We start from the raw sequence: 15,105 nt of genomic DNA, 5'->3' as shown, positions 1-15,105 counted from the left end.
GGAGAGAACAATTTTGCGTCGTGGATGTACTCACCGGCACAGGAAGTCTCGTTCGCCGAGACAGAGCTCGAGGCAGTGCTGCCGTGAGGAGGCGGTCATGGTCCTGCGTGCGTGACCCTGAAGGCGGTGTCCCTGCACTCTATCGATGCACCAAGCACGTTCGCAGGGCTTCACCGCCAGGCAGCTCTTCTGGGCGTAGATGGTGAACACGGGGAACTGCGACTGCGACAGCGCGCCTAAAACACAAACGTGCCAAAAATCTCGAATCAATCGCACAATCGCTGCAGCAATTCGTCGCGCTCGACGGTCTAAACTGTCGCGTTGCGAATGTTAGCTGGAATCTATCACTACGGGCGCTGGCAATATGAAGGAGGTTCTCTCTCTCTCTCTCTCTCTCTCTCTCTCTCTCTCTCTCTCTCTCTCTCTCTCTCTCTCTCTCTCTCTCTCTCTCTCTCTCTCTCTCTCTCTCTCTCTCTCTCTCTCTCCCCCTCTCTCTCTCTCTATCTCTCTCTCCCTCTCTCTCTCTCTCCCTCTCTCTCTCTCTCTCTCTCTTCGCACAGCTGTGTAAAAAATGTTCCATTTAGCCGATGCGTAGTACCGCTGCTTTTCGAACACAGATTTTTCAGACGTGAATCGCGCTGCGAGTGGCCGGACGCGACGCGTCTGCAGCTACTGTGGCACGGCGCTCCCAAGTAGATACAGACGCGTCGTGTCTGACCCACTCGTACGCGATAGCCGCAGCGACAGCGCATCCGGGACCACTTATATAGCGCGGCACACTCGCAATTCGGATGTGCCGAAGACCGAGATTAGAAAATCATTTAATTCTTCTTTGCGTGGCGAAATTATTCTTCATTTTTGCCCTTGGGAAAATCGCAAGCTTTGAACGTGCGAGAAAGTAGAGTATGAGAAAGTCATGTGTCATTAATTTTTGTCTACGATATTTCCAAGGCTTATTGTTGGAAAAAATCGCTGGGGGGGCTCTGCCCGACTAATGTATTTTCTCTGGTCAGTCAAAACAATCCCCGCGGAACATACGTCGTTCTTTGTTATTTTATTTCGATAACCGCGTCTCATGCATAGCCCGATGGGTAGTAGAGTGGAGTGTACTGTTATGTCACTCACGCTCTATGTGCATGCGATTTTGGTATTCTATAGTTGTCGGCTTCGGCTATATAATTTTGATAGATCAGCGCGTTTATCATCCACCCCGCCGCGACAACCATGTTCTTCGCCGGTTATTGGCCCGCGTCGCGATAAGCGACGAAGTAGGCACTCCACCCACGTCTCGTCATACGTCATCCACTCTTTGCTAAATCGTAATTAATCTCCGCTATGTGACGGCAGCTTCGATCGTGACTCGCGGAAAACTTGCCTCAAGTTTACTGTTGGGAAGAGAGGCGGTGAGTAACGCGATAAGGGATGAAAAATAGTAATAATAATAATAATAATAGTTGAGCGGGAAATATTACACCGAGACGCGCCTCGAGAATATTTCCAAGCGATTTTCGAGCCAAAGGCACGCGTGTGTGTGCGCGCGCGTGTGTGCGCGTGTAAGTGTGTGTGCGCGCGTGCGAATTAACCGCGAGGGAGGCGTGTGATACACCGACGCTTTGACACGGGACGTAAATTAGCAAATAAACAATTAGAAAACACGTTTCACAGAAAACGGCAAAGGTACAAGATTACGTAACTCAAACGGGACGACATAATGAGATATCGATGTAACGAAGGAACGTCCCGAGAGATAGAGCGCCCGAGCAGGGGAGAATTTCTGAAGCGGGACGAATCGAAGCGTCGGCGCGTCGATCCTCAAAGAGGCGCTAAAGATATTCAATTACCCGCCATCAGCGGGTCGCGCCTTGCGCGAGGCCGTGCGCGAGAGAGCTCTAATGCCGTTTTTAACGGCGCGGACCACGGCGAGATTGTGGTCAGTCCGGGACTCTGCGGCCACGGGCATAGATGGATTCTTCGCGAGCGGTCGACCGCGCGCGCTCGAATTACCCGTGAAACTTCAAATTGTAGGAAGACGTTACTTATTGTAGACCGAGGCGCGTAAGCGGCATTATATGGCCATCAATGCCCACTTCCGGGAGCGCGCACGCACAGGACACAAGGTGCCACTTATTCTCTCATAATGCTATCGCGTTATGCGATAATGGAGTATCGCCGGGTATCTTCAGTACTTGGGCCAGGTACGGACGGAACTTCGTTGGAAGCGCTTTGTTTAACTTCCCGTCCGCTTATCTCTTGCCACCTACACTTCCTCCCTCTCCTCCTCCTCCCCCCTCCCCCCTCCCCCCCCCCGCCGCCTTGCTCGCCTCCGTGCCCGTTCGCGGATCTTTCTTCCGTCCCGTTCGCATAGATCGAAATCCGCTTAGGAAAGGGAAAATAAGAGATACGCGAAAGGGAAAAAGTCGCGAGGATAAGAAGCACAGGATAATAACGGGCGAGTGATGGTGGCTGAAGGAGCAAAAGAACTTTTCCCCAACTCCCCTCTCCTCCTCCTTCTTTCGCCACATACACACACACGCGTACGCAACGCGTACGGCCCTCTCTCCGCGAGCGCATGTATTAATCGCGGACCTTCGCGCTCGGAGATATGATTTGTGACCTCTGTCCGGGGCCAATTAGAAAAGCGTGAAATCGTTATTTCGATCGGCACGGAGCGCAATTTACCGATTATCCAGCCGACATACGCGCGGCGTATACGTGAAACATCGCTGCAACATGCACTCTCTCTCTCTCTCTCTCTCTCTCTCTCTCTCTCTCTCTCTCTCTCTCTCTCTCTCTCTCTCTCTCTCTCTCTCTCTCTCTCTCGCCGATCAACTCCATCGTTTCACGTGGAACGCGCATTTGTTAGCTATATCCGGTCCACGGAAAGGTGGGTTACGGGGGGAGGGAGGGGAAGGGGGAGAAGGGCAGAAGGGGTGTGCGTACCGCGCCGCTATCCATCGGCGGTATCGTTCCCTGTTTTTCACCGTTCGTTTAACCACTTAGCTTCCACATCGCTCATTTCGCTCGTGAAAAATACGCGTGCTTCGCTTGTGCGTGCGTGTGCGTGTGTGTGTGTGTGTGTGTGTGTGCGCGCGCGCGCGCGAACGCGACGCGCGTACCGTACGTATGGCCTTGCGCGCCTTGAGAGAAATGGGCATCTGCCAGCTCACGCATAAACTAGCCGCCGACCGTTAATCGAGATTCAAAATGCAGGAGTTAATGCAAAGTGAGCATTTACAGCGTGCGTGCGTGCGCAAATAACAGAAACGCGAAGACACGTACCGTTATCGCAATGTTCGCGCCGCGCCGCGCCGCTACAATCTTAACGAAGTCTGCAAAACGCACTTGTCACGAGGTACCGACGAGACGTGACCACGATCTTCGATGCTGTCACGAGCTTGGATACTGATATTCCGCGAACGTGACGTTCCTCAGCGGCGGCGAAGAAAAAGGAAAAACGAAAAAAAAAAGAATGCGTTATCCTCTGCCTATCGAGAAATGACTCGGCGTACCGGCGATTATCGCCACGTTGACGCTCGCAAATTGCACACTTCCAGCCAGGCGATTTGGTGATCATAATTTATGGCCTCCGACTTCTTAGATCCGCTGTGGACACCGTCGACAGGGACGAAACGTCTTGATAACGCGTCGCGGCACGAACTCACGTTTTATCCTCTCGACGAGTCTCGCTTTCCCTGTTTCTTCCTTCACTCCTCCCCCCCTCTCTCTCTCTCTCTCTCTCTCTGTCTCTCTCTCTCTCTCTCTGTCTCTCTCTCTCTCTCTCTCTGTCTCTCTCTCTCTCTCTCTCTGTTTCTCTTCTCTCGCCGCATCTTGTATTCCTATCATAAATACTCGAAACGCGTCCCGCGACTCGCCGTCGCAAGGCGGCGAGGTAAGAAGGAGCAAAGAAAATCTCCACACACGCGGCTTGTCACGATGTCGCGAAGCACGAGAAATGGTCGGGGCGCATCTGCAACGGAGTAGTGCGCACCGGCGGTATGATGCGCCTCGCCGTGTGCAACGCGGCGCGGCGGCCATCCCACGAAATGACGTACGTAAACCGTCCCCCCGTACCTACCGGAGCACCTCGAGGAACAGTTCGATTTCTGATATACGAGGCACATTTAGATACGATTCAAGCTCAAGTGGCATCGGCTACGACGTTGCCCGTCGGCGCGCCGAGTCTCTGATGTATAATCTCGGTTCTCGATTCCAGCTCTCGTGCCCGCCTCTTCCCGCAACTCTGTCTCTTTCTCTTTACCTCTCTCTCTCTCTCTCTCTCTCTCTCTCTCTCTCTCTCTCTCTCTCTCTTCCTTCCCCCGCGTGTTCCAACAAAGGCAATGAGATTCCTTTTCTACGTGCAGCTAGAAGTTTCAGCGATCTACAGCGGCGAATGTCACTGCTCGCGCGGAATATATACGTGCGCGCGCTATGAAAACCTGTTCGGGAAGCGCGAGATCGTTCTGCCGCAGGTGGCACGATGAAATCGTAAATAAGTGGAAGTAAGCTACACCCTATTGGTTCCGCATTGCCGTTAACGCTCCTTTTTCCGACGTGTTTATCAATCCCGCTCGCGCCGGCGCGGCGCGGCGCGGCGCGGCGAGTTCCAGGCAACGACCGACAATGTCGGCTGGCGGCGGCGAAAGCTCGCCCCGCCGAAGTGATCGTGTCGCTTTGATCGAGATAATACGGTCGTCCCGGCGAATCGAGCGAATTACGACGGAGACGTCGCCGTGCGCGTTTTGCGGAACGTCGAGAGAGTCGAGATCTCGTTCGCGCAGATACCGGAGATACCGAGATCCTTGCGCGTTGAGTTTCGCGTTGCGAGACTACCACGTCTCGCTTGCGTAATAACGGCGAGCGAATTGGATCTTAAATTAAACGTACACTCACTCGGCCGGCTTTCATTCACTTCTTGCGGGAGCAGCGAGAACGCTCACTCGTATATGCTCGATCGCGCCACTATTACTTTCTCCGCTCAGTGCGAGTTTTTAACCTTAACCTTAACCCGGTTCCCCACCTTTATACGCTCCATTCACCCGCAATTACGTCGCTGCCAGCTATCTCTCGCTCTCTTAGCACTAGCACGCTGTTGTTCATTATCCGGGTCCACCACTCCGAGAGCTCGACCCGTACCGATCGATCTTGGTTGTCGAAACATTTCTTTTCGTTGCTTGCACGACGCCTGAGGACACGTTCGCGCGCGTGCCCATGAAAAAATCTCCACAGAATAATCCCCATAGGAATCTCTCTCGCGCGCGGAGTCGTTGTGAAGTTGTGAAGTGATACAACGTGTACTGTGCCTTTAAGGATGAAGAGAGGGAGGGATAAGGGGATTAGAGGAGAAGGTACAGATCGTGCCGCTAAACAGAACAAACGTGTATATATATACCTCTTTCTCTTTTCCGTCTCTCTATCTGTATCTGGCTATTTTATTATTCGAGTATAACAGTACCTAGATATTTTAACATCGTATCTTTCACGAGACTGACTTTGCAGTATGTCACGCGCTTCGCCTCGCGTAGGCGCACAATAGTTGGGACACTCGTGAGTCATCCCGCGCTCCGTAGCGCGAGCGCGCGTATACGCTCTCTCTCTCTCTCACACACACACACACACACACACACACACACAGCCATGTGCTGCGTTCGCTGTGCCGTGTTCGTCGCCGCCGCACGTGTGTGTGTATGTGTATGTGTGCACGTGGATGCACACGTGTGTACATATATTTACACGTTCGTCTCCCGGCGCATAATTGCGGTTGGTTGTTATACGTACTTAACGCGCCGTGTAAAGTCACAGTTTTTCAACTAACCGCCACACCGGTCGGACGGCGTAATTGTCCGCTTCTGCGACTCGCTTCGGTTTTCTGAAACGACGGCTGTACGCCCGCCCGCCCGCCCGCTTGCCCACCCGCGCACGATGCGACGTCTGTCCGACAAGCGTTACAAATTCGCCTGACACTCTTTGTACACGCGAGGAGACTTCGCGAGATATGATCTAACATATTTCTTCGTGTAATTACGTGACGCCCGTGGGTTAGAATTGTACAACTGCTTCGCCTTTGTGTCCCCGGCATTTCATGCCGCTGTCGCTCCCATTTCTCTCATTCAAATTTGAGGAGCATGAAGCGCGTGTGTCGCATACCGAATCGTACGAGTTTACAATGGGGATAATAGGCACCGGCGGAGGTACATCTCCTGTGCGGTGCATAAACCTACCTACAGCTATCTGCTCATTTAAGCGCGCGGCCCGCTCCCAGCCCCGGGAACGGAATTCGAGGGGCAATTTTTCAGCGCGCGTGCGTCCGAGCGCGAAAACCGACCTCTCGAACCTTCGCGACGTGTCGCATTGATTATTCGAGCCTTGCGAGCGACAGGCTCGTTCCCTCCGTCCAGTCGGGACCCAGCCCTCCCTGCCTGCCCTCCCTGCCCCTGTGCCCTTCGCGTCTTCACCGATACCGCTATTTTTGTCGAATTTATTCGCACAACTATAATATCGCAGATAAGGGGAGTTTTTTCCTCCTCTCTCTCTTCCTCTCGCGGCGTCATGTGTATGAGATAGCCGAATAAGATGAGGCCGCGCGCGCGGTCGGCTGGCTCGTCGCCAACATTTTCAATCGCCCTTTGCACTCGACGGAATCTCCATTCCCCCCCCGTTCTCTTCCGCTCTGCGGACGGCGACGCATTCTCAAGAATTGAATGCGCCTCGTACCGCCGGCATATCTCGGACGGTCAGCTTTCTCATCCACGTCGCGGCCACTTGTCTTCCTACTTCCCCGTGTGTGCCTCGGCACTTTTGTTTTTCAATGCCGCTCGGTGTCCCGCGTGCCCGCGTTTGCGGCGCACGTCGCAGGAATTTTACTTTCAGAAATGTATCGACGTCCATTTCCCCCGTCCCCCGGCCCCCGGCCCCCCCGCAGGCGATACGACGCACTCAGTCAACCGCGCCGCACCGCTCGTCTAACGCTTGAGAGTAAAATGCAAACAGTGAGCTCGCGCACTTTGTTACCCTCGATGTTACTTACCCCCTTCCCCCCACCCCCATTCCTCTCGCACCGCAGTAAATGCCTCTCTCACGTTCGCCGCAACGAGAGACGCCTTCCTGCCTGGAAAGGAGAATGAGGAGCGGGAATGTGTATCCGTATACGTACGCGGGGACACAGGAACAGCGACGACGGCGACCCGCGCGCGTCGCTCGATGGCGCTTCGCGAATTTGAAGCACGACCAAGGTTCAATTTCGCGGTGATTAATGTCGTCATGCTCGCGACGCGTACACGCGCGTATTCCTACGCGGCATTCCACGCCGACGAACGGAAGATTTCATTAGCGCCGAGGACAAGCCGTTGAAACGGTCGCGCCGCGTCGCCCCCTCATTGAAGCTGACGCGAAAAAAGCACGTTTCAGCGTCGCCTCAGCGTTGCTATCGTCATAAATATGCACGAGCGGTAGAAGCAGCGGTAAAGTCAGTCAGTCAGTCAGTCAGTCAGGCAGTCAGTCAGTCAGTCAGCCAGGCTAGCCCGGTTTTTACCCTCGTCACCTTTTTAACGTCGCGTAATGTCGCCAGAGCGGCGCGGCGACGGCGGCGTTACATGACCGTGCATCCCACCGATGGTATGTTTCTAATTTGCGTGCATGCATCGTGCGCCGCGGCTCGCTGCAAGAATTTAATACGCGAAACCGCACCCAGACAGGCCGACTGGAGAGACGTATGCAAACGGCGCGAGGGGTTGCCGCGCAGCACGACACCGGAGCGAGAAGAACGTGCGCGCGAGCGCGCGCGCGCGCGCACGCGAGAGGTCGAACGAGCGACAAGGGGTGGAGAACGAGCAAGTGAGCACGCGATTCGGCCCGCACGAGCGGAGCCGGCACGAGGAGGAACGAGCCAATAACGTAATTACTTTCGATGGTTCTCCGGAAACTATTCGCACTTCGCAGATTGTGCGCTCGCGCGCGGCCGTAATTGAATATTCGGCGGCGGAATTACAGGATGACTCGCTGCTCGAAGATCCGCTGAAGGAGATCACGCGGCTATGCCGACGTTTCGTTCGAGCCGTTCGGGGCTCGCGAGCGAGCGGGCGGGCGAGAACGCGAAGTGTCGAGTAATTGTCTTCGAGTTCTTGTCATTAACGCCGCCGCCGCCGCCGCCGCCGCCGCCGCCGCCGCCGCCACTGTGCACGCGACGGCTGGCTGTATTCCGATAATTTCGATACGTTTCCCGGGAACGCGTACTGTTTTACTGAACTTAATTAAACGCGCCGGTGATTATCGTGCTCGCGGAGGGGTGCGCGCGCGCGTGCACACAAGCGCTGTGTATTTAGTTGTATCCGAATGGCGCGAACATTAACGCAAACACACGCTTTGCATCATGGGGGAATTTGAGTCCCGGTGAGATTTCAAGACCTCTCCGCTCTCAATTTTCACAGGCTTATTTCGTTTGTTTTCGCGCGATACGCGTGAAAATCCCGATGACGGTGGAAAAGTCGTCGCGCCTTGTCATCGGGGTCTGCTCTCGTCCCAGGAAATTTTGCCGGAGACATTTTGGACGCATCGGCCATCTCAATGCGTGCGCGCGCGAGCGAGCTGTCACTGTCGTCACTTGACTCGAATGAGACAAGGGGAATTAGCTAGTTGGCTATGACGAAGGCAATGACTACTGGTTATTCCGTCGTGACCGCCAGTAACCCGCCGGAGTGACTCTGCACGTCGTCGGGCCTTTACCGATTCGGAAGCGACCTCGGCGATTTCTTCCGAGAATGACTCTACGGCTTCGCGATTACCTTCGGAACATTCCGACTACCGAGCGTGGTGCCAATCATCGTATTTTTAGAGACTCGCGCGATTATCATTATCAATGTGTTTAATTTTAATAAAGAATGTACGTGTGAAAAACGCTTATTTAGCGAGTGGAGCAATTTTATCACGATAATTTAATCGCTACGTTTACGAGTTTATACGGAGAGAGAAACGGAAGGGGAAAATAAACTTGTATCATTTTTTTATATATATTTTCTCATAGTTTCGAGATCAAAATAACTCTTGAAAAATTCGACAAAACCGTGAACGAATCGTCAAGTATATAAAAAAAATGTTTCAGACATAAATACTGCTAAATAGTACTTTGTATTATTTAGCAAATGGAGCAGCAGTTTTATCACGATAATTTAATCGCTATATTTACGAGTTTATACGGAGAGAGAAAGAAAGAATGAACTTGTACCATTTTTTATACATATTTTCTCGTAGTTTCGACTTCGAAACTACGAGAAAATACACTTAAAAAACGCTTTAGTATTTGATGCTCTGTATGTGTATATTCAAATTCTTCAGGTTCTTTATTTTTCGACATATCCTCCAGCTTCGTGCAAACTGTAAAAGATATGTGTCTCTTTCTCTATCTCTGATTGGTCTGTGACAACGTCGAAATCTGCGAGGGGCACTTCCGTGCGTCTCCCCTCGTTAGAAATAGAGCCGCGAAACACTCTGTACGTGTCCGCCGGGTGTCAAATGGGAAAGATACAGAGTTCGCGTGGCTGGTGATTGTCGGCGTGGACGAAGCCGGGGGAGGTGTCCCTTTTCCTGCCAGCGCGTTATCTCGAACTATTAGCGCTCGGCTCTATGCAAATTCAGCAACAAGCTGTAGCAATGGCGTTCGTGCGGACCCATAAATTCCGGCCGACGGGGAGGCGTACGATCTCGGCTCTCTCTCTCTCTCTCTCTCTCTCTCTCTCTCTCTCTCTCTCTCTCTCTCTCTCTCTCTCTCTCTCTCTCCCTCTCTCTCTCTCTCTCTCTCTCGCTCGGTATAGCGCGCGATATACGTGCCTGATCGCCCGACGACACGTGGCTAAACCGAACTACGGTAAACGTACACGCGGAAGGCAATCGCGTGTCTACGCCTTACTTACCTGGATACGTACGTACGCACGTGCGCGTGCACACAGACGCGCACCCACACGTGACGACACGTGTGTCTGCATAACGAGAAGTGAAGTTTTAGCGCTTCGATCCCGAGCGATCGAGCGAGCTCTACGTGCGAGATAGCGCGCGCCTTATGTGCGCACCGCAACGTGTATTATTCGTCGGTATTCGCGAGGCATTTAGTATTCCCGAGACACGTCGGACCGACAGTACTTCCCACGGCTATTTGGAATCCAGCTTGTGCTATATGGAGGTACTTCGGTATTCTGTATCTGAACGCTGAACGCGCGCGCGCGCGCGCGCGCGCAGCCTGACACGCAATGCTCGTGCGTCCGTACGCACACTGCAGAGACACGACGAAAAGAGAGGCACGACCCGCCGACATAAGTCACCATCGATTGTGTGCACGACAGAAATGTGGTGGTCGAACCGCGCGATCGTGCGCGCAGAGGCCGAGCCTCTTCGTGTATGTCGGCTGGCACAGGCCGTGTAACATAATTGCAAGTGCGGGGTGAACGTACTCGCGACGGAGTCGCCGAATCATTTTCAGAAGGCGAGCTGAATGCAAGCGAGCGAGCGAGCGCGTAAGTTGGCTCGCTCGCTCGTTAAAATCGCCTCGCCCGCCGACGCGGAATCAACTTAGCCATCGGCTTTTTTGCACACTTTTACCGCCGGCTTTACACATCCGTTCCGCCACATGCGACGTCTCGTATGCTCCAGTTATGCTACACGCGAGAGCGAGAGCGGACGCGACGTCACGTTACTGCACACGCGGCTACATAATAGAACGATAAAAAAGAATCTGATGCCTGAGATGATCCGCACAGTGGCGGCGACTGCAACAGGAGTTACTTAACTGTTATGCAAATCCGTATACGTTAGCCGGCAGCGGGCGTGGAAAGAGAGGAAATCGCATAAGCGTTTCGGAAGGAGGAAGTTAAATCGGTACTCTTCCTGAATATTTATAACCGCTCTACGCTCGCGCGCGCGCGCGCGCGCGCGCGCCCGGCGAAGCTTGTTTGCCTTTACCTATGGCGACGGCCATTCGTTTCTCCGGGCTTGGCCCACCGTGACCGTGCTCGACAGCTCTATCTCCCGTAGCGAGACAACCGTGTATGAAATTGACTTGTGAATTATGTGTAATTTGTCATACTGTCCAACCGGCGGCGTCAGGCTGCGTCTTTGTGATTGTAACCGCGAAAGTGCGAGCGAGCGCGACAATTGATGCGCGTTGCTTCGCGCCAAATGGCTTTTAGATGACGAATTTTTCGAGGGAACACCGTTCGTTCGCACAACGTTCGCGCGCGCGTATGTAACTCTTTTATTTCCGCGCTATTAAATACGAGGTAAAAGCGCTCTCCCCCTCCCCCCTCTCTCTCTCTCTCTCTCTCTCTCTCCCCTTTTCCTTCCCTGCCTCTTTCCCCTCCTCCTATATCTTTCACCTCGCTTGTATGCGTGTTTTTGTTTACGACAGAATATTCGATAAATTTGCCTGATGATCGATTAACAAGCGCCGTTGCACGACCACGATATGAGGTTTTAATGTTGCAATTGTTACTTCGCACCGCTGGTAGCTGATGCATTCCCCAGGGAAGTGGACTTTCGTCAACAAGCACTGTGACTAAACAAATAGCGGAATTTCAGAAACGCAAATCTAAATTCGCCCGGCAATAGGGCGACGGGGCGGGTTTCATTGCCGATTCGGTTAACATCGCAGAAGCGAGAAAGATCAATCGCGCGCGCGCGCGCGCGCGTGGCAGCGAAATATTATATGAAAGCACCGCAATGAAGCGTCATGTCGCCGCGGCGAACTTTGCACAAGACTCGAATTTGCGATGAAACTTTGATTGGAAATTTCATTAACGAGTTATGGTGCACGAAAAATCTGATTACCGGCGAGAGAGGGAGTTTCCTCGCGTGGAATAATCCTCGGATACGGGCGAGAGAGCCCGCCTGACTCCGGATATATCTTCTATAAATGATACGCAGATGAGATCAACGTTAGGGAGGGAGGGAGGGAGGGAGGGAGAGAGAAAGATCCCGGTTGGATCTTTCTTCATTCAAAAGACGAGCTTACACGGCGAAGGCTAATCGGTTAACCGTTTTTTGCGCGACCCCGTTCCATCGTAAAACTACTTACACGATAGATGGGCAGATACGGGACCAAACGGCGATATACCTCGCGAGCACAATATTGCCCGCGCCGAGTCAACTCATGTTTCAATGCGCGATGATGCGGCGATACGGCATTATTGCCAGTCTGGAAAGAACCCGCTCTCTATCGCGGTCTAACACACCGACGGTCATTCCCTATCCCGTCCGCCGTTTCGCGCGCGCGCGATCAGCTCTCGATGACACAAGTGGAAATGTTAATATCGCTCATTATCGGCCAACACCCTCGGCGGCCTTCGCGAGTGCGCGAGTGTTTTATATATGGAAATTGTTATTATATGCATCGGCCCTGTGTTGTACGTTATGCACGTATGGCGACTCGTAGAACTCGCGACGATATTGCGGCCGGCGGAATGCGACGAGGACCGTTACTTGAGGACGACGACGACGGTGGTGGTTCGATAGCTAGGAAACCATGATGATGTGGCGGGTGACCACAATAAATACGAGAGAACAATCGCGCCTCTCGGCCGCGAGGCGACCGGCGTTCTTTCGGCCGCCGACGTTTCACCGTCGACTTGCTGCGTGCGATAGAGAGGAAGAGAAGCGAAGAGGGGGAGGGGGGGAGAGAGAGAGAGAGAGAGAGAGAGAGAGAGAGAGAGAGAGAGAGGATTAAAGAGAAAAGGAGAAAGAGGGAAAGAGTGACACAAGGGGATGGTGTGAACGCGCGTCAGCCGTGCCCGAATGTATTATTCGCCCGTTGATCTATCGTTCTAATTACAGCGCGGATCGTAATAAGCGCGGCGCAGTTTCAGCGCGGATCGGCCCGCGCGCATAAATCTACGGAAATCGGCAGTTAAGAGCTAACGGCACCGGGGGTACATTTTAAAGTCGGAAATACTAAAAGCTGGAGCCGCGCCAGAGCGAATCACTGGATACTTTATGAGCGCGGATTCCCGCCGAGATTTACATCCGTCGCTTTGGCACGAGAAATAACAGTCGTAAGTTGGCCTAAAGTCGACGCCCGCCGATGCTTAACGAAATCCGATAAATCCGGGAACCCCGCGCGCGCGAGTAAACTGCCAGGCGCGGTGTCGCGCGTGGGCGTGTTGTATATCCCGTCACGAGGAATACGGTGACTCGAGGCTGTGAGGGAGAGGAGATGTGGAGAGAGAGAGGGAGAGAGAGAGAGAGAGAGAGAGAGGGAGAGAGAGAGAGAGAGAGAGAGAGAGAGAGAGAGAGAGGCCCCGTCGCGCGTGTCGGCTATTTAATAAACGGTCTAACGCCGGGCGGGTTATCGCGCGACCGACCGAGTCTTCCCCGGCATACGAATCTCGCCGACGAGAGAGGCCGTATCAAAATCCCGTAATGCCTCGCGGTACGCCCAGCGAAGTTAAATTCCCCGGACACGAAGCCGCGAACGAACTTGGTATCGGTCTCCTAGCCCGTTGCACGCCTTCCATCAAAACGTGCAGGAAACTTTTACTCGGGGACCAAGGGCTGCCCCTCGTGGCCACTTACCCGCCTATATCGTTATAAACTTCTCGCGATATCGTCACGATTTTCTCTTTCGTCGTCGAAGAGAGGATGCCCGGGACCGTTATATGCGCTCACCTACACGTACACACGTAGCCGTAGCGCTCGGATCCGCGTTTAAATCAAGGCGGAAGGATAAGAATGAAAGATGACTCGCGCGGAAGTCGAGGGATATCTCGCTCAGGTGTATTCTAAGCAACTGCACTTAAGAAAAATATATACCACGCGGATCTCCCGCTCTTGTCCCTCTCGTCCAGATCGCACGAGCGCGTGCGTGTGCGCACGCGCGCGCGCGCGCGCGCGCGCGCGAAAATCCCGGCGACGGGAACGAGGAAAATAGAATCACGAACGACGATTGAAGGGAAGTGCAGTCGTAAAGGGTAGGAAATGGCTGCGTACACAGAGCGCCGATGCACATACGCATATATAAATTTTTGATGGCCGTTCGTAGCTCGGCTACGAATTATACGGAATTTCTCCGAATTCGTGCGTCATAGGATCCGCATTATATAAAAACTCCGGCGCGCGATACATTTTCTCGGCGCGACCAGCGAGTCACGAGATGTAAAGTGACGCGCGTTTTTCTTTCTATTTCGCGCTAGTCGCGACGGGGAGAAAAGGGAGAAGCACGCTTATTTACGAAAACGAAAAGGAGCTCGGTCCGCTTCCCAACTGCGAGCCGACATAAATTCGCGCATAATTTTCGTTTGAATATTTAACATCCTGAAACAAATTACGGCGAACGCGCGGGAAAAAGAAGCTGCTTTACATTCAACCCGGCTGCCGCGCCGCGCCGCGCCGGCGCGACGCGGCGTGCGAACTTTTGCATGTTGTATTTGCTGCCGTTGAACGATCCCGGCTAAGTTGTGACTTTGCGGGACGTTAAGTACGTTTGTGTGTACGCGTGAGAGACGGAAGGAGAAAGAGAGGGAGCGGGAGAGAAGAGAAGAGTGAGAGCCGCGGAAAGAAGAGCTCTCGCCGTCGTCGAAGCGAGCAAAAGCGAAACGCGCGACTTTCGATCTAAGTGCCCATCTAAGAACCGCGAATCCCAATTATCAATTTCACCAGTCAGTCGTCCGGCGGTATATTTTATACCTCGGCTGCGCGGTCGTTCGCGGCAGATGTTCGCGGATATTATCTTTGGGAATCAAGCCGAAGCAGCGCGAGTGTTGCCCGTGGCGGTACGAAGCCGCGATTACGCTCGAGGTACGCTTCGATCTCGTGCAGAAAGAACGGCAAGAAGGACGAAGCGCGGTATTAGCAGAGAATTCAACTCCTCCAAGCTGGATCCATATCGTCGTCTAAACCGGACTATATCGTCCAGAACTAATTACCTGGACGGACGCTCCAGGTCGCTCGCTCGTTCACTGCCGGTACACCTCGTGTGCCAAATGGTACTTCGCTAACAGGCCACGGGGACGAAAGAGGGACACGCGTTAGACGAGGCGAGACGGGAAGAGGTCGCGGGCAGCTCGGTCGCCTGTGTAACGACGATCCTATCATCGGCTAACGGGGCCCCCCCGGCTTCAGAAGTTTCGTGAT

General features: G+C 53.5%; 2 protein-coding genes across 5 annotated transcripts in view; one reads left to right on the top strand and one right to left on the bottom strand.

Moving 5' to 3' along the window:
* Atg16 (Autophagy-related 16) overlaps nucleotides 1–15,105 on the top strand; it is a 474,347-nt gene that overhangs the window by 255,504 nt on the left and 203,738 nt on the right. The gene's annotated exons all lie outside the window — the stretch shown is intronic.
* neo (ZP and PAN domain-containing protein neyo) overlaps nucleotides 1–15,105 on the bottom strand; it is a 209,382-nt gene that overhangs the window by 64,048 nt on the left and 130,229 nt on the right. For all 3 annotated transcript variants that reach the window (XM_025308190.1, XM_025308191.1, XM_011149827.3), the window contains one exon: nucleotides 35–236. In XM_025308190.1, coding sequence (XP_025163975.1) covers nucleotides 35–236 — 202 coding nt within the window. The remainder of the gene's footprint in view (nucleotides 1–34; nucleotides 237–15,105) is intronic.

This window comes from Harpegnathos saltator, unplaced genomic scaffold (genome assembly GCF_003227715.2).
Source record: "Harpegnathos saltator strain DR-91 unplaced genomic scaffold, Hsal_v8.6 scaffold140, whole genome shotgun sequence".
In the NCBI taxonomy this organism is placed as follows: Eukaryota; Metazoa; Arthropoda; class Insecta; order Hymenoptera; family Formicidae; genus Harpegnathos; species Harpegnathos saltator.
This window is presented reverse-complemented; position numbering and strand designations above follow the sequence as displayed.